This window comes from Sebastes umbrosus, chromosome 2 (genome assembly GCF_015220745.1).
Source record: "Sebastes umbrosus isolate fSebUmb1 chromosome 2, fSebUmb1.pri, whole genome shotgun sequence".
NCBI lineage: Eukaryota > Metazoa > Chordata > Actinopteri > Perciformes > Sebastidae > Sebastes > Sebastes umbrosus.
This window is the reverse complement of record NC_051270.1, coordinates 12,645,278-12,665,115: the sequence shown is the minus strand read 5'-3', so window position 1 is coordinate 12,665,115 and position 19,838 is coordinate 12,645,278. Positions and strand designations below refer to the sequence as shown.

Below are 19,838 nucleotides of genomic sequence, written 5' to 3'. Positions count from 1 at the left end.
TAGCCTGACAACAGTTTAATCGGCTGATATAATTGATGACTGTAAATTTAGATTGTATGGACCCAGTAGTAGAGGTGAATTATTGCTCCCTATTACTTTAGAGCATCCCTTTTAAGAACACAAAATCTTGCTGCATAAATAAACAGAAACATGGTTTTATAGATATTTCTTTGTCTTTGTATTTTAATATATCATTAGTTCTAATACAAAAGGTCCCACTGCATTTTAAAACAATATGGTGCACTGACTGTGTGAAAGGTAAAAATGTAAAGGAGACCACACGTATATCCATTAAATAGTAACTATTTCCTGTTAATAAAACGCTGCAGCTCTGGCTTATTGCACCATGAGGACTAAGCTTCTTCTAAGTAAGAGTCTTGCAACAACTGTAATGTGGGTATGACAAAAAAAAACAGGAAGTGTTTTATAGCCACACTGGTTTGACTGGATGCACTTCAGCGGTCTGCCTTGTGTTGTTTGGGTCGTGACTCTCTGGTGAGGAGCTTTTGTTTACATGAGTGCCTGGAAAGTTTTCACCGTAATCTTAACATTTAAAGGTTTTGTTTTCGGTTCATGACAAAAGAGTAACTGATCTTTGCGGAGAGGGTTGTGGGCAGCTGTTCGGCACTGAGCGGAAAAAACAGTTGTTTCTAGCTTTAGTGCCAGCTAATGTTATTGAATCAAGTCCATTGTTGACAGATTAGACATTTGATCAATAGGAAAGTAGGTGCATGGGATTTGTTCCACAGGGATTATGTCTTTTTGTTTTAGATGGAAGCTCTTAAATATTTCTTTAATGCCAAATGAACACAGTTCCGGCTGTAAAAACACTTCAGCTCAGGGCGATTGGGGTTCAACACAAAATGCATGCGGAGTTCTTGGCACCAAACTGCACTCTAATTTCCTGAGAGAGGCGGCACGTGTTCCAACCACGTGAGGGCTGTCAGAGGGAATCTTTCCACACAAATAGAGAGACAATTGAAAGGAACATCATTGTAGCTCTCTGTTGTGGGCATATCATCTGCCTTTTGAGCACACGTTTCCTGGAATACTTAAGTGACAGCTTCTGCTTTTTTTTTTCCTGTTCTACTTGTATTTCAGACTGCACCGATTTGAAGATGTTGTTGTCTTCCATCATCTGTTTTTTGGCTGTCATTATTCCAGCTGCCCACAGTGGGAAAGTCCTGGTGTTTCCATATGACGGCAGCCACTGGGTGAACATGAGGGTACTTATTGAGGAGCTGCACTCAAGGGGACACACTGTGACTGTCATTCGGGCTGCAGACAGCTGGTACATCAGCAAAACGTCTCCACATTACGACACTTTCACAGTGGATATTGCCGGTGGTGGAAATGAGGATTTCTTTCGTCTCTTTGTCTCTGAAATCATTAAAATTAAACGAAGCGGCAAGTCGGCGTGGGCCCGTTTTGCTTTAGACATGGAGTTGAAAGACAAGTTCTTTGAATTGCACAAGAAAATCTGTGAAGTGGTCACGTTCTTATTTGAAAATAAAGTCTTAATGAAATCCTTTCAAGACGCCAAGTACGATGTGGTTTTGACGGACCCTGCTAACGGAGGAGGGGTGATGCTGGCTCACTATCTTGGATTGCCGTTAGTGTTTAACGCTCGATGGACTGTTCACGGCGAAGCCCATTTTGCTGTTGCACCCTCTCCGCTTTCCTACGTCCCACTTCCACCGTCAGAACTAACAGATCAAATGACCTTCTTTGAGAGGGTTCAAAATGTTGTTTTTTACACCATGAGGATGCATCTGTACAAGCAGATAGTTGGGCCAAACTATTCTCCGTTGACCAGTCGCTACTTTGGCCCGGATGTTGATTACTTCTCTCTGTTTCAAGCTGCAGACCTGTGGCTGATGAGAGTGGACTTTGTGTTCGAGTTCCCTCGGCCCATCATGCCGAATATCATCCACATGGGAGGGTTCCAGTGTAAACCTGCGAAACCTCTTCCTGAACACCTGGAGGAGTTTGTGCAGAGTTCTGGAGAGCACGGAGTCATCATGATGTCTCTGGGGACTTTGATTGGAGAGCTTCCCCGTGACCTCGCTGACGAGATCGCTGTAGCTTTTGCTAAAGTACCCCAGAAGGTCATCTGGAGATATAAAGGTGACAGACCAGCCACTCTGGGCAACAACACTTTAATAGTAGACTGGATGCCACAGAATGATCTTTTAGGACATCCCAAGATGAAACTGTTTATAAGTCACGGAGGAACAAATGGGATATATGAGGCCATATATCACGGAGTTCCAATTGTAGGCATTCCCATTGTGTTCGATCAAGCCGACAACCTCTCCAGACTGAGAGCAAAGGGCGTCGCAAAGGTCATAGACGTTTCTGAACTGGACAGGAACATATTTCAGAATGCCATACAGGAAGTCCTGAACGAGCCCTCCTACAGGATGAACATGCAGAGACTCTCCAGTCTGCACAGAGATCAGCCAATGAAGCCGCTGGACCGCGCCATCTTCTGGATCGAGTTTGTCATGAGACACAAAGGTGCAGCTCACCTGAGGACAGAGTCCTACAGACTGCCCTGGTATTCCTACCACTCTGTGGATGTCATACTGTTCTTACTAACAATTGCGCTACTTGTGTTGTTGTTTTTTGTTGGGTTAGTATGGTCATGCTGTAGATGCTTTAGATTGTGTTTGAAAAGAAAAGTGAAATCTGACTAACCAGGAAAGATGGAATGATACTTTTTCACATTTGTTAATATTTGCTTACACAAGAGTCAATGTTTTACTTTTGAACTGTGCTGTGAGTTTACTGCAAGTCACTCAAAGTTTTCTAGAAAAATGTGTACTGTAAAAAATTGTACGTAACTACCAGTTTTGACTGACAACTTGCAAAAAGCAAAGCCTGTTTGGTTACTTTGTTTAAAGCAGAGTCATTTTAATTGCTCTGTATAAAAATCAGTTAAACATTTACTTTGGTTCTAACCAAATGGAAGTCTGAGAACTCAAAGCAAATGCAAACTACCATAAGAAAGTAGACTAACTTGATGACATGAGCCAAGATGCACATTTCAACTCTTCTATACTATGTTTTACTGTATATTACATGATGCTAAAAGCACACAGTTAAAGGAAGGAGCCTGAAAAATAAAAAAAAAGACTCACATTGTCAGTAATTTACAGAAAATGTGCATTGTAAAACTGGAGAAATATTATTCCCTTGTATTTCTTTTTTTCCCCCAACCAGCATAGGTTTGCAATAGATGATGTATTTAAGAAAAACTGATCTAAATGAGGATTTGTTGATACCTGTACCAGCCAGCAGGTGATGCTGTTCAGCCATTTATAGCATTCCCAATGACATAAAAAAATACCAGCTATTTTAAAATGTGGCATTTTTCAGAAGACAAAAGAACACACACCTGAGCTTTGTAGGCCACATAACAACATTAGTTGGTCACAACATCCAGGCATGTTGCTGTAGATGTTTATAGGGGACTGAATTATGGACTATTATTATTATGGCAATAAATAAACAATTTAAACTGAAATGTTAATCTGAACCTTTTTTTGTGACTAAACATTTGTCACACAGAAACACAATCCTGCTGTTCTCAAAGTGATTTTGTTTTCCAATCATTTAGTCTTGTCACTGCTTGTTGCAACTTATACTCCCCCTTTTTACTACTTTCTTATCACCTGTGCGTTTAAGAACATGAAATTGCAGTAACAAAGTCCTGCTCCGGTTGTAACCTGGAAGGAAGAACCCGTGTTCTGCTCTCTGGCAAAGGAGAATATTGAACAAAAATAGACTGGATGCCAAAAAGGTAACACTTGCATTTGTTTAATCTTTTGTCAATATAATTGACTATCTATTTGAATTTTTCCAAAAGTTCATTTTTAACTGATATAATGCATTTGCACAGTTCATAGTTTTCCGCAATGAAACTAACTGCGGCAGGCTACGAATGCTACTGCAAAATTATTAAAAGGAAAAAATTATTTACAATTATACATTTTTATTTTTAAAGATAGAGGTTAAATAGCATGATTTTCATTGACAAATAATTAATATAAATGACATAACCTTCATTCTGTATATTTCCGTAAATGTGTTTTGATAAAAACACTTGATAAATGATGCATTTGCTAAGTTATAATATGTTTTCTTCCTAACTTTAGGATAAAAATGCATCTGCCCTGGGTCTGGATCACTCTCTGCTTGCTATGTCCCACTGTGATTTATGGCGGGAAAGTTCTAGTTTTCCCACTGGACGGAAGCCACTGGGTGAACATGAAAGTAATTATTGAGGAGCTGCATTCAAGGGGCCACCAGGTTTGTGTTATGCGATCAACAGACAGCTGGTACATCAAGGAAACCTCCCCATTCTATACTTCAATTGCACTCGATACAAATTCTGGATTCAGTGAAGACTTTTTAACTGAGTTTGTGGCCCAGTTGCTGGCAATCCAGAGAGAAGGGAAGTCTGTCTGGACACGTTTTAAACTGGAAATGGAACAAGCGGAAAAGAGCAGCGAGATGATTGAGGCATCGTGCAAAATGCTTGAGCTGCTTTTTGAAAACAAAGATCTTATACAGTCGCTACGGGATGCCAATTATGACCTCGTCCTCACAGACCCTGCTATGCCAGCGGGGGTTATACTCGCCCACTACCTCAGGTTGCCTCTTGTTTTCAACGTCAGATGGACGAGTCAAGGCGAAGGCCACTTTTCAATTGCGCCTTCTCCTCTTTCTTATGTTCCAATGACAGGCACCGAGCTTTCAGATAAAATGAGCTTTCTAGAGAGACTTCTCAACGTATTCTTTTTCGGCTTCACAGAATATCAAATTGCACGCTATATTTTACCACATTATGATGGCTTGGTCAAAAAATATTTAGGTCCAGACGTAGACTTTTTATCCCTGTTTCAAGCTGCAGACCTGTGGCTGATGAGAGTGGACTTTGTGTTTGAGTTCCCTCGTCCAACCATGCCTAATGTTATCTATATGGGAGGGTTCCAGTGTAAACCTGCGAAACCTCTTCCTGAACACCTGGAGGAGTTTGTGCAGAGTTCTGGAGAGCACGGGGTCGTCATGATGTCTCTGGGGACTTTGATTGGAGAGCTTCCACGTGACCTCGCTGACGAGATCGCTGCAGCTTTTGCTAAATTACCCCAGAAAGTCATCTGGAGATATAAAGGTGAAACACCAGCCACTCTGGGCAACAACACTTTAATAGTAGACTGGATGCCACAGAATGACCTCCTAGGACATCCCAAGATGAAACTGTTCGTGGCTCATGGAGGAACAAACGGCGTTCAGGAGGCGATGTACCACGGAGTCCCTATCGTAGGACTTCCATTGATTTTTGATCAGCGTGATAATCTACTTAGAATTGACATAAGAGGAGCTGGGAAGATAATTGATTTTTTCAGTATGAATGAAGCCATCTTCTTACAGGCCTTACAGGAAGTCCTGAACGAGCCCTCCTACAGGATGAACATGCAGAGACTCTCCAGGCTGCACAGAGATCAGCCAATGAAGCCGCTGGATACCGCCCTCTTCTGGATAGAGTTTGTCATGAGACATAAAGGTACAGCTCACCTGAGGACAGAGTCCTACAGACTGCCCTGGTATTCCTACCACTCTGTTGATGTGGTGCTCTTCTTATTCGGAGTTGTGCTGGTAATTCTTGGCACCTTTGTCGCCTTAGTAAGGTGTTTATGCTCCGTGTGTCTGAGAACAAAAAGTAAAAGTGATTTTAGAAAATTCAACTAGCAATCACAATGAAATCTAAACCACAAATATGATTTAAATATGTAAAACATGACAATGTTGGTTTTAACTATTTGTACTATAATTTAATGGGGATAAAATAAAAAAAAAACATTTCCAATGCTAATTGAAAAAAAAATCTAATTTTAGTAAAAGAAATAACAAATAAAAAGCCTAAATCAATCAGCAATTTATAATTCTTTATTTGATCAACAAGGAAGGCTGATTATATTTGATTTCACTATATTCTTGTTGGGCTGTCAATTGATTAAAATATTTAATCACACATTTTTTAACTGTTCAGAATGTACCTTAAAAGGTGATTTGTCAAGTATTTCATACTCTCATCAACATGGGAGTAGGGAAATATCCTTGCTTTACGCAAATGTGTGTATATATTTCTTATTGGAAATCAATTAATAGCATAAATCAATGACAAATATTGTCCAGAAACCCTCACAGGTACTGCATAGCATAACAAATATGCTCAAATCATAACATGGCAAACTGAAGCCCAATAGGATACAACAGCTGTCAATGTGTCAGTGTGCTGACTTGACTATGACTTGCCCCAAACTGCATGTGATTATCATAAAGTGGGCATGTCTGTAAAGGGGAGACTCGTGGGTACCCATAGAACCCATTTTCATTCACACATCTTGAGGTCAGAGGTCAAGGGACCCCTTTGAAAATGGCCATGCCAGTTTTTCCTCCCCAGAATTTAGCATAAATTTGGAACGTTATTTAGCCTCCTTCGCGACAAGCTGGTATGACATGGTTGGTACCAATTGATTCCTTAGGTTTTCTAGTTTCATATGATGCCAGTATCTTCACTCCTTCTTGCTTTAAAATTGAGCCCGCTACAACCTATAAATCGCAACTACTCTGTACTCTGGATAAACAAACATTTCATACCTTTACCATGCAAATATTTTTTGAAAGTTGGCAAGCACATTATTTTGAAAAACATCTTGTCAGGGTTTTACATTACAGATGTATGCAATACTCTTTGAACATGTGGCCCCTCGATACCTGTAACCTCAGACCAGAGTCCACACAGATAAAATGTTGACCTTTAGGAGAAAGAGTCGACAAAATGTACAGTAACACTGCTGCTTCAGAGGGAAGAAAATAAAAGCATTTTCAAAATATGTGGCTACTGTTCATGAGTTTGTGGAGAGGACCATGCATGTTTTTGCTCTTTTCTCTCTGATTTCCAAGACGCTTCAAATTCACTTTTACACTGCAGCACAATATACTTGCATTTTACATTTTTAAACGACTACGGTTTCTCCTCAATGTTGCACAGTAATGAAGATTCATGTTCTTGTCTTCCAAGCCAAACGTAGGCTTGTTTAATCATATCCAATTTCACACATTCAGATTATAGTGACACACCACACCAGGGATATATTGGGCTCTTGTATGCTTAAATATTTTCTTAATATGAGCCTTACTGTGTATGTTTTTACCTGTAGGATTTTGTACATTAATATGGACTATTTTTAGAAAGCTCAGTCTTGGCTTTTAATACAACACATTAAATGATATTAATTCCAGTGACGATGGGGAGCGACTCTCATTTTAGTCTGATCATTTGACTTTCATTCAAGAAGTCAATATGTTGAGATAATGAATGCTGAAATTCTAAGAATGACTTTTTGCATATTTTAAAAATAAAGTTGTTCAAATGATTTTGAATGCTATTCACAAATGTATTTCTGATTTTCTTCTAGCTGTGGTCTGGAGGGGCATGAGGCCTCTTTGACTGTCCCCTCATGAAGGCAGGGTCAACATGAATGTCACAAAAAAAAAAACTTCATTAATATTGTAAAGGACAGCAACGATGACGATCTTTACTTAAGCAGCATGAGGTGTAATTTAAAAATATTAAATATTAGCTCATGATATACTTTTAGTCTATCACGTCTGAGAAAATGCAGCCAACATTTGCCTTGACATAACAACTGGTCTGGTTTTAAAAATGCTCATAAAAGCTGAGGGTGAGTTATTTGCCAACAAGAGTTGCACGTTATTTATGATGGATACTTTGGACCTGGACCCTTGTTATATATATTGCTTAGGATATTTGCCAGTGTTTAAATCTCCCTGTCCCATTTCCCCTAAAGCTGTCTCCTAATTCTTGGAAGTGGATATGTCTCTGGAGACTTTTATGGGTGAAATTCTTGTTACAAAAAAAGCAAGATGGCTGCAGCCTTTGCCAAATTACCTCTGAGAATCATAAGAGTGATAGGCCAGCTACTCTGCTGGGCGAGAACAAGTTACCGTCAAGGTCGTCCAAGCAGTTTATAGCTCATGAAGAAAGAAAGAAAGAAAGAAAAGTAGTTCAAGACACCATTGAGTCCCAGTTTTGGCTCTTCATGTGTTTGCAGATGAATATGACGCCCTGCTGTGTCTAAAAATGAGGGGGAGTGGAGTGGATAAATACAACAACTTCCTCAGGGCCATACAGGAAGTCCTGAATAAGCTCTCCCACAGGATGAACATTCAGGGTCTGCCCCAATTTCTACACTTAATGGGCTTAACTGGCACTTGGGCAATCTTGTAAATAAGAAGAAATACATGTCAGAGCAGCTGTAAGTGTCGGTTTTGCACTGAATCTCCAGGCGCTCCATCCAATAAAGCCATCAAACCACAGTCTCTTCTGGATAAAGGCTGTCCTCAGACACAAAGGTGTTGCTCACCTGAGAATCTTTGTATTCTATGTAGATATCATGCTGTATATAGCACGTGTTACACTGAATATTCTGCTGTTATTTTTAGCAAAGGCCCGTTTCAGCTGTGTTAAGGTATTGAATGTCTGGCATTTAATGTAAGCCCAAAGTTGGACTGATATTCTCAATGGTACAATACTGTATGTTGCTTTGAATGACAAAACCACAGCATTTGTAAATCAAATGATTATTTTCTGTGAAACCTGGTTTCACAACTAAGTTGATCACACTTTAAAGGTCCCATATTGTGCTCATTTTCAGGTTCATACTTGTATTTTGTGTTTCTACTAGAATATGTTTACATACTGTAATGTTCAAAAAACACTTTATTTTCCTCATACTGTTTGCCTGAATATACCTGTTTTCACCCTCTGTCTGAAACGCTCCGTTTTAGTGCATTTCAACGGAATTGAGTTGCTAGGCAACAGTTTGGATCCGTGTTTACTTCCTGTCAGCTGATGTAATTTACATACACTGCAACAGGAAATAAACTGGGACACATTTAGAATGCTTACGTTTAAAACTGTGTAATGAGCTTTATATATTGTATATTTGTGACATCACAAATGGACAGAAATCCTAATGGCTTGTTTCAAACGCACAATTTCTGAATACGGACTGTGTGTATTTCTCTGTATATTGAGCGTTTTGATAGTTTAATAGTATTTATAAAGCACTTAAAGCTGCTTTATAATATAAAAAAATGAAAATCTCACTTTTTACAATATGGGACCTTTAAGACAAACTCAAATTCCTAAGACTGCAGGTTTGTGAGGACTGTGCTAACTAAATGCTATTATGACATGACTACAAAATCCGTGAGGGTTTTTTCTTAAATAAATAAATTCTTTTATTACAAAACAATAAAAAAAACAACATACTGAAAATTCTGTTACAGAATTTGTGTCTACATCCTACTATTGGCTGGTGTGAGCAGCCACGATACAAATCATGTACATGTTTTTACATGTCTAGCTGTCAAACAGGTAAATCATCATTAGGGATATCAGTTCAGTCTGAATCATCACTGTTAGGTAGGATTAGACGTGACAGGAGTCCGACCTTACATTGGTCTGGAGACATTTGCTACCCAGGAGGGAAAACAAAAGTATTTCAAGTTAAATTTCACCTTGATGGAACATTTTCATTTTTGGGGCAAACACATCTCAAACAATAGTACAAGTCAACTAATATTGGTCGGATCAATATTAGCTGCCTGGTGTATTCCACTTGTGTCAATATAGCTCAAAAAATATATTAAAAGTTGAGAGTAAGAGAGCAGTACTGACTGAGTTTCTCAGAGTTGCTGGCTGACAATTCCACTAAACACACACAATGTGCCAAAGTGAAATATCACTTTAAAGGAATAGTTTGACATTTTGGGGATATATGCTTATTTGCCTTCTTGCTGAGTTAGATGAGGAGATCAATACCACTCATGTCTGTCCGGTAGATACAGTATGAGTCAGCTGGACGTAGCATAAAGACTGGAAAAAGAGATAATTCACCGTTTTATGGGGGGTTATGTGCCGGACTGTTCCTTGCAGTACTTTTCTGGGGCCTCATTAAAGAAACTTCCTAAATATGAAATCCTATCTTATCTCAGTTTAGGATGACATTTAGGATTTTTGGTATTACAGAAACATGTTTCCTAGCTGCATTTAGGAAAAATCCTATCTTATCTTAGGATAGGAATTTAGCTATTAACTTCCTAACTTAGGGATTTCCCAAGTTAGGAATCCTATATTAGGATGGCATGGATCTAAAATCAAAATAACAGCAGCACTGTGGCGATTGAATAATTGAATTTACAGTTATTGTTAGGATTTCTGAAGTTAAGACAAGATAGGAAGTCTGAGACAAGATAGGACGCGGCCATGAGTTTAGAATTGGCTTCTGTAATAGGAAGATATAGGATTTATCCTATCTGTGACACTTAAGTTAAGATAGGACCAGCAGTTATAGGATATTTTTCTGTAATGAGGCCCCTGGAATCTCCGCCGGTTGCCTGGCAACTGCTTCCATAAAAGTAATAGTCATAACTGACATAACAACCATAAAACAGGAAATTGTTGTTTTTACACTTATGTGGGTCAAACTAACGAGATATAACGCATGAATTGGTGACCTTTAGGGGTGCTGGCTGTGTTACCTCTGAACTGAACCAGGCTGGCTGTTACAAACTATTTCCAGTGTTTATGCTAAACTAAGCTATAACCGGCTGCTGGATGTATAGCTTTGTGTTTACTGGACAGACATGGAGATTGGTATCAATCTTCTCATCTAACTTAAAAAAAAAACTAATAATTCCCAAATATCAATCCATTCCTTTAAATACAGGTAAAAACTAACAAGTTGCTGCATGAACACAAACATAAGACCGGTAACATATTCACTGGCAATACAGGAACAAAAACAGAAACACTGTTGTATTATGGATATCAATAATATCCATATTTACGGAAACTTCATAGGGCAGCATCATTCATGACCATTCAAGTCCAATTTGTATGGGGGAGGGAAAATACTTTCAAACACTTGTCCACAATAGTTATGAAAAGTCCTAGTAAAGTCTGTTGTTGAGGGTATTTACAAAGTGTCCAGGTGTGGTGGGCGGTGTGAGTACTCCTCTCATGATGTCCTGGTCCTTAGAGAGCTCATCCTGAGCACCGTGAGCTCGGCTACATCTGCATCCTGCATCTCAACCTCCTGATGGCAGCTTTCTCTGATGACATACACTACGAGACCCGCACAGATGAAAATGAGGAGGATTATGCCTATAACCTGAGGGGGGCAAAAGAGTGAAGCTTTGTTTAGTAAACATAAAACGTGTATTATTGATGAACAACAGTCCATTAACAGAGCTATAATAATACTTTGCATTATAGATGTAATTCTCTACAGTGCTGAGGGGGAGGTGTTTTTTCTCTCTCCACTCATCATCCCACATAATAATCCCCCTGTAAACTAGCAAATAGTCAACTCACCTGAGAAAAAACAAAGAGCTGCTGTGAGCAGACTTCAGGTTTGTGAGGACTGTGCTAATTAATGCTATTATGACATGACTGTACAAAAACCCTGAGGGTTTTTTCTTAAATAAATAATTTGATTACAAAAAGCTCTCTGTGATGACATACACTACGAGACCCGCACAAATGAAAATGAGGAGGACTATGCCTATAACCTGGGGGGTGCAAGAGAGTGAAGCAACACTTTGTTTAGTAAACAGAAAAAAATGCGTATTATTATTAATTAACAAAGGTCCATTAACAGAGCTATAATAATACTTTGCATTATAGATGTAATACTCTACAGTTGTGAGCAGACTTCAGGTTTGTGAGGACTGTGCTAACTAAATGCTATTATGACATGACTGTACAAAATCCCTGAGGGTTTTTTCTTAAATAAATAAATAATTTTATTACAAAACAATAAAAAAAGCTCTCTCTGATGACATACACTACGAGACCCACACAGATGAAAATGAGTAGGACTATGCCTATAACCTGGGGGGTGCAAGAGAGTGAAGCAACACTTTGTTTAGTAAACAGAAAATGTGTATTATTATTGATTAACAAAAGTCCCATTAACAGAGCTATAATAATACTTTGCATTATAGATGTAATTCTCTACAGTGCTGTTTTCTCTCTCCACTCATCCCACATGATCCCCCTGTAAACTAGCAAATATTTAACTCACCTGAGAAAAAACAAAGAGCTGCTGTGAGCAGACTTCAGGTTTGTGAGGACTATGCTTACTAAATGTTATTATGACATGACTGTACAAAATCCCTGAGTTGTTTTTTTTTAAATAAATAAATAATTTTATTACAAAAGCTCTCTCTGATGACATACACTACGAGACCTACACAGATGAAAATGAGGAGGACTATGCCTATAACCATAGTCATACTATTTCTTTATATATAGTCATATTATTTCCTTATATTAATTTTGTCTCTAGGTGGAGGCTTCAGATAAGCCCAGTGGTTTTTTTTGCCTCTTCCTGCACTGTATATTATTCATTTTTGTTATGTTGTGTAGTCTTAAATTGTGCAAAACAAATAAACAAATAAACAACCTGGGGTGCAAGAGAGTGAAGCAACACTTTGTTTAGTAAACAGAAAAAAATGTGTATTATTATTAATTAACAAAGTCCATTAACAGAGCTATAATAATAATACTTTGCATTATAGATGTTATTCTGTACAGTGCTGAGGAGGGAGGTGTTTTTTCTCTCTCCACTCATCATCCCACATAAAAATCCCCCTGTAAACTAGTAAAATATTCAACTCACCTGAGAAAAAACAAAGAGCTGCTGTGATCTGATCATTAGCTCTTGTGGGGTGACATCTCCCTCACTAATTGGCTCGCACCACTTCTGCGGAGCCGCCTTGTCAACTAGTACAAACCTCCCCTCCCAGTCTGTCATTGCACAAGCAAAGTACTGGCCATCGAGGAAGAGCAAAATGAGCCACACGATAGCTGGGACGAAACTGGAGAAGGACACGGTTTTCCTGCACCACGTGTCACATCTGCATCCTTGGATGATCAGCATCAAGGTGAAGGCCATGACTGCAGGGATGATGAAGAAGGCGGATGAAAACACTCCGTTCCACGTAGGATTGCAAGGACACTCAAACTCCAGCTCCACCAGCTTCTCTAGTCCCATGAGGATGAAGCCGAAAGCCACGTTTGAGACCAGAGGACTGTTGCTAAGTTCATTTTTCAGCCTGGTGAGCCATTGTTGTCTACTTTCCATACTAGATTGACCGAGAAATGAAGGCAGACGCTGCTAAAAAAAGCCCAAAAGAGGGTCCACCGTTGTGAACACATTGGCGCAACAGCTAAGTGATGCGTAATTAACTCATCCAGGGGTAAGTTTTCCCCTCAGGGCAAAATGTGCCACACTTCCACTCTGATTGGTTTGGGACAAAGGAGGGTGTGCCGAGGGCTCTGACATTTCTCCAGCCGATTGGTCTGTGCAGGGTTTCAGGTGGGGTTACATTTTAAATGTGGTCTCTCATGGACAAACTGGAGGGAGGGCTGTAAAGTGGAGGGAAGTTTGTTCTGCAGTGGAGCACAGAATGGTGCTTTTTGCCACTTTGGAAACCAAAAAACGTATGCATGGAGGTGAAGGCATGTATCCAAAGGCATGAAAAATCAAGTTACAGGCCTAAAAGTTCAGTAAAACTAAACAAAAGAAGGTTACAACTAAAAAATATTTTTTCTTTTAGCAAAGGGCCCTTTTTTAGCTGTGTTAAGGTATTGAATGTTTGGCATTTAATGTAATCCCAAAATTGGACTGATATTCTCAATGGTACAATACTGTATGTTGCTTTGAATGACAAAACCACAGTATTTGTAAATCAAATGATTATTTTCTATAAAACCTGGTTTCACAACTGAGTTGATCACAAGTTAAGACAAACTCAAATTCCTAAGACTGCAGGTTTGTGAGTACTGTGCTAACTAAATGCTATTATGACATGACTTGGTTTTTTCTTAAATAAATAAATTCTTTTATTACAAAACAATAAAAAAAAGCAACATGCTGAAAATTCTGTTACAAATTATGTTACAGAATGTTGCATTTACATTGAAAAATGAAGTTACAGGCCTAAAAGTTCACTAAAACTAAACAAAAGAAAGTTACAATTAAAAAGTTTTTTTTTTTTTTTTTTACAAAACAAAAGGATGCAGAATTCATCACATTTTAAACTACGAGTTATAAATGCATCAAGTGCTCAGGTGTTTTTTGGTTCAATGGCAAGCAAAAAACACATGCATGGAGGTGATGTATCAAAAAGACATGCATTTACATTGCAAAATCAAGTTACAGGCCTAAAAGTTCAGTAAAACTAATCAAAAGAAGGTTACCATTAAAAAAGTTTTTTATTTTTAGAAAGCTCAGTCTTGGTTTTTGATACAACGAATGAAATGACATTAATTCCAGTGATGATGGGGAGCGTCTCTCATTTTAGTCTGATCATTTGACTTTCATTCAAAAAGTCAATTTGTTGCTGAAATTCTAAGAATGACTTTTTGCATATTTTAAAAATAAAGTTGTTCAAGTGATTTTGAACAAAACATCTAGTCACATTACACATGCATGTAATGCTCTTTGAACATGTGGCCCCTCGATACCTGTAACCTCAGACCAGAGTCCACACAGATAAAATGTTGACCTTTAGGAGCAAGGGTCAACAAAATGTACCGTAACACTGCTGCTTTAGAGGGAAGAAAATAAAAGCATTTTCAAAATATGTGGCTACTGTTCGTGAGTTTGTGGAGAGAACCATGTATGTTTTTGCTCTTTTCTCTCTGATTTCCAAGACGTTTCAAATTCACTCTTACACTGCAGCACAATATACTTGCATTTTACATTTTTAAACGACTACGGTTTCTCCTCAATGTTGCACAGTAATGAAGATTCATGTTCTTGTCTTCCAAGCCAAATGTAGGCTTGTTTAAACATATCCAATTTCACACATACAGATTATAGTGACACACCACACCCGGGATATATTGGGCTCTTGTATGCTTAAATCCTTTCTTAATATGAACCTTAATGTGTATGTTTTTACCTGTAGGGTTTTGTACATTAATATGAACTATTTTTATAAAGCTCAGTCTTGGTTTTTGATACAACACATGAAATTACATTAATAACAGTGATGATGGGGAGCGTCTCTCATTTTAGTCTGATCATTTGACTTTCATTCAAGAAGTCAATATGTTGAGATAATGAATGCTGAAATTCTAATGACTTTTTGCACATTTTAAAAATAAAGTTGTTCAAGTGATTTTGAATGCTATTCACAAATGTATTTCTGATTTCTTCTTGAAGGGAGGGTCAACATAAATGTCACAAAAAAAATCAACTTCATTAATAGTGTGAAGGACAGCAAGGATGACGATCTTTACTTAAGCAGTATGGGGTGTAATTTAAAATATTAATTATTTGCTTATGATATACTTTTAGTCTATCATGTCTGAGAAAATGCAACCATCTTTGTCTTTATGTAACAACTGGTCTGGTTTTAAAAATGCTTACATTTTAAATGTGGTCTCTCGTGGACAAACTGGAGGGAGGGCTGTTAAGTGGAGGGAAGTTTGTTCTGCAGTGGAGCACAGAATGGCCCTTTTTGCCACTTTGGCAAGCAAAAAACACACGCATGGAGGTGAAGGCGTGCATCAAAAAGGCATGCATTTATATTGACAAATCAAGTCACAGGCCTAAAAGTTCACTAAAAACTAAACAAAAGAAGGCTACAATTAAAAAGTTTTTCTTTTTTTTACAAAACAAAAGGATGCCGAATTCATCACATTTTAAACTACAAGTTATAAATTTGGATGAACATTCAGGGTCTGCCCCAATTTCTACACTTAATGGGCTTAACTGGCGCTTGGGCAATCTTGTAAATAAGAAGAAATACATGTCAGAGCAGCTGTAAGTGTCGGTTTTGCACTGAATCTCCAGGCTCCATCCAATAAAGCCATCAAACCACAGTCTCTTCTGAATAAAGGCTGTCCTCAGACACAAAGGTGTTGCTCACCTGAGAATCTTTGTATTCTATGTAGATATCATGCTGTATATAGCACGTGTTACACTGAATATTCTACTGGGGTTTTTAGCAAAGGGCCCGTTTTAGCTATGTTAAGGTATTGAATGTCTGGCATTTAATGTAAGCCCAAAGTTGGACTGATATTCTCAATGTTACAATACTGTATGTTGCTTTGAATGACAAAACCACAGTATTTATAAATCAAATGATTATTTTCTGTGAAACCTGGTTTCACAACTGAGTTGATCACACTTTAAGACAAACTCAAATTCCTTAGACTGCGGGTTTGTGAGGACTGTGCTAGCTAAATGCTATTATGACATGACTGTACAAAATCCCTGAGGGTTTTTTCTTAAATAAATAAATTATTTTATTACAAAACAACAACAAAAAAAACAACATGCTGAAAATTCTGTTACAGAATGTTGCATTTACATTGAAAAATGAAGTTGCAGACCTAAAAGTTCACTAAAACTAAACAAAAGAAGGTTACAATTAAAAAGTATTTTTCATAAAAGGATGCCAAATTCATCACATTTTAAACTACAAGTTATAAATGCATCAAAGTGCTCAGGTGTTTTTTGGTTAATTTGTTAAAGAGTCATTGCCTGCAAACACAAATAAAGTGCTGACTCTTTTCAGTTGACCTCATTTGGCCACATGAGGGCGCGCGTGTAGTAGCTGCAGATTGAGGATATATAGAGGATTACAGGAGGCCATGTTGAACTTTGCAAGGGGGATGTGGTGGTGTAGTGGTACATGCAAGCTTGAGAACACCCGGGCCACTGTGATGTGATGACATAATTTATAAATGACCTCAGCGAGCTCAAGAGCATCGCCATAATCTGCTCAAAAAAAACCTGACAAGAGAAAAAGAAAGTGTTGAAAAAACAGGCTTGGAGAGATATCAGAATCAGAATCGGAATCAGAATCAGAATCAGAATTAGAATCAGAATTAGAATTAGAATGTATTGCCAGGTGTAAGAGGTATACACTAGCAATTTGCTTTGGTTTTGTTGGTGCAAGTAAACAGTATAATAACAAAAGAATAGATAAAAACGTTACAATAAAATAAGAATAAAAAAATTCTACCAATACACAATATACAAAATAGACTATAAAAAAAAAAAAAATTGTGACTGGATTGCATTCGTTATGCGTAAAACCATTGCAAGTTGTTTTTTAAATGACAATTTATATAATATTGCAAGAGAAAAGAGTGAAAGGAAAGCATATTATAGGCTGTTACTGTAGTTACAGTAAATACTGTATGAACAGGAACAACATCCTCTAAATGGCAGGTGATGAAAATGTGAAATTAAAAAATAAAAAATAAAAATTGAAGTTTATCCAACAAGGAAATGAAGGCTTGAGTTGCCTGAGTTCACAAACACCAATTCCATCCAGTGTGATATATATATGTGTATGTATGTGCGTCTATTTCTCCACGCTCATGAGCGCATAGGGCACGCGCAGCTTGTCGTGAATGTGTCCTACCACCAGCATCTGTTCCTCTTCTTTTTTTTTTAGGAAACAGACTTATATGTGTCGTCGGCTACATATCACCACTACTTCTCGTCGTCGGGGAATCATTCCTGCGCTCCTTTTTTTCATTTTAATCACCGAACCGTGACTGCTGGAGAGCGCAAGCAAATGCGCATCGGCGTGCGCATCTTTGAGTCTTCAGAGGAGAAAAACACCGTGGACAATCTCTCCCTGACATCCAAAGACCTCTCCTCTGCAATCCTCTCTTCTTCTTCACCACCGCCTATGGCCGCACATCATCATCGGCATCCCTGAGCCGAGCTGGACCTTTTTCCATCCATTTACTTGTCCTCGAATGGTCTCTGAATCAAGGGGAGACATTTCCACACATTTTTTTTTTTAAATCATCTTTTTTTTTTTTTTTTTTAAAGAGCCCGGTAGGTGCTATGTTGCTGGGCCCATCTCTGTAAGATCTTGTGATTAAATACACGATCTGTCCTCCCACATTCGTCCACAAACCGACCACAGAGAGAGAGAGAGAGAGAGAGAGAGAGAGAGACCTCCTGGTACTCTCCTATACTGAGCTCCTGGCAGCGATGCATCCTAACGCAGTGATGATGCTGACTGTGGTGGTCCTTTTGGGGAACTTGATGCTGCCTTTCATCTCGGCGCAAAACGGTAAGAAGATGATGCAAATGATGCGACCAGCCGTGGCATCTTTGTAAACAAACGCGTTGAGTTTTTGAGGGAAAGTGACTTGACTATTGTGCGTGAGGAGGAGCTGCAATGTTTGTAAAAAGAGGATTTGGGAGAATGACAATGATAGTTTTACGCATATCTCGACAACAAGGCCAGAGTTAGACGCACAACAAATAACTGACCACAAAACAGGAACTCCTAACTACTGGACCAAGAGAGCAAACTGACTGTTGTGGTGACATTTCTTTTTTTTTTTTGCAAGGTTATTTCCTGTCAACTGCCTGCAATGTAGGTGTGCCTATACACTGTTAAGAATTTCCCAGTAAAATAACAGTAAAGAACTGATGGCAGCAGGGTTGCCTTTATGTTACTGTAAAATTAACATTATTATACTGTGGCTGAAATTTACAGCTTTATACTGTTAATGAAAAATACAGTTTGATCTTCATTAATTTCACAGTATTTTACAGTTCATTTACTGTTTAAAGATACATTATATAGCTGTTTTTTTCACCTTTCTTTTACATTATCTTACTGATTTGTTTTAATGCACTATTTTGGTTGTATTTTTTACATACATTTTTAATAAACATTATTTTTTTGCCTAGATGAATAGACTTAGCAGGTTACAGACATAGGAATAGTCACACTAAATACAATTAAAGGCACTTGTTATGAAAAAGGCTATAATAGACTTGTTGACACTTTTCCCAAAAATGTCTGTCTATAGCTGCTACAAGCACAGAATGCAAACCATAACCACATGTGAGTGAAAAACAATAAAGCTAATTCACTGATTTTCCAATCATGTACAATGTACAAGCCTCACATGTGCAGATCAGGTCCCAGAATTAAAAAAAAATACTGCATGAAACTGTTACTGATGATACTTTAGACAGTTGATCAGCAGTACAGTGCCGTTTTTTAAGAATGCATTATAGTTCAGTTAAAAAAAACGGCCTATGAGCGTAATTTAACAGGTTTTCTTTTGTATTAACAGTAAAGCCCTGTTTTTCGCAATAACAGGTTAATACTGTTGAAATCCTGCTGTAAATTAACAACAATTGTTTACAGTGTATATGAGAGGAAGTATGTGCTTTCACATAATCAATGTTTTGCAAAGATTTGTACTTTCATGGAATTAATATTTACAAATAGGCTAGTAGTAGTAGTAGTAGTAGTAGCCTCTGGGTAGCCTTGGGCTTGCCAGTGTGTGCAGTTTGTTTAGTGAAAGGGGGGTTGGGTAGCAGAGAGTGTGTCAGGCAAGACTAACCTGCTCTGGATGCTGATCCAGTGACATATTATCAACACCCAACACAGGCTTAAGACTCGCCAAGTGTGTGTGAATAGGCCTACTGTAAATGCCAGGCCCCTTCTGGGTCACATGCATCTGTTTGATGCTCTATTATACCACATTTCCTGTCATGAAATGTCATGAGCTGTTGTCCCCGCGACCCGACCGCGAATAAGCGGTTAAAGATGGATGGATGTCATGAAGTGGATCTTTGTCTCTCTCTTGCCTCTAACTGGTTCAAGAATGTGTTTATTGCAAAACTAAATGCATAATTATTCACTTTTCTGATTATCATATTTGAGCA

General features: G+C 38.3%; 4 protein-coding genes across 9 annotated transcripts in view; 3 read left to right on the top strand and 1 right to left on the bottom strand.

Annotated features, from left to right (window-relative positions):
* The first annotated feature begins 429 nt into the window (after positions 1-429).
* On the top strand, positions 430-3,529 carry LOC119480011 (UDP-glucuronosyltransferase 2A2-like). Its single transcript, XM_037756075.1, has 2 exons — positions 430-495; positions 1,102-3,529. Exon 2 carries the CDS (start codon positions 1,119-1,121, stop codon positions 2,697-2,699), a length of 1,581 nt encoding a protein of 526 aa, XP_037612003.1. The 5' UTR covers positions 430-495; positions 1,102-1,118; the 3' UTR covers positions 2,700-3,529.
* Positions 3,530-3,932: 403 nt separating this feature from the next.
* On the top strand, positions 3,933-15,883 carry LOC119479996 (UDP-glucuronosyltransferase 2C1-like). 2 transcript variants are annotated; one of them, XM_037756063.1, is made up of 2 exons: positions 3,933-5,674; positions 14,233-15,883. In XM_037756063.1, exons 1-2 carry the CDS (start codon positions 4,168-4,170, stop codon positions 14,334-14,336), a joined length of 1,611 nt encoding a protein of 536 aa, XP_037611991.1. In that variant the 5' UTR covers positions 3,933-4,167; the 3' UTR covers positions 14,337-15,883. The 2 variants fall into 2 exon arrangements, with proteins under 2 accessions (XP_037611991.1, XP_037611983.1); XM_037756055.1 differs by lacking the exon at positions 14,233-15,883 and having other exon boundaries at positions 3,933-6,106.
* Positions 9,300-13,974, bottom strand: LOC119480021 (calcium homeostasis modulator protein 6). The gene is made up of 2 exons (XM_037756087.1): positions 12,786-13,974; positions 9,300-11,273 (listed from the first exon to the last, which is right to left on the bottom strand). Exons 1-2 carry the CDS (start codon positions 13,248-13,250, stop codon positions 11,121-11,123), a joined length of 618 nt encoding a protein of 205 aa, XP_037612015.1. The 5' UTR covers positions 13,251-13,974; the 3' UTR covers positions 9,300-11,120.
* Positions 15,884-17,574: 1,691 nt separating the features above from the next.
* The window catches only part of nptnb (neuroplastin b), a 35,747-nt gene continuing 33,483 nt past the window's right edge, over positions 17,575-19,838 (top strand). Inside the window, exon 1 of one of the 5 annotated variants that reach the window (XR_005210376.1) lies at positions 17,575-18,219. Coding sequence is in view for 4 of the 5 variants with exons in the window: in XM_037795600.1 (XP_037651528.1) it covers positions 18,138-18,219 (82 nt within the window). In the remaining variant the exon portion in view is untranslated. The remainder of the gene's footprint in view (positions 18,220-19,838) is intronic. The other 4 variants (XM_037795600.1, XM_037795591.1, XM_037795620.1 and 1 more) reach the window with 4 other exon arrangements.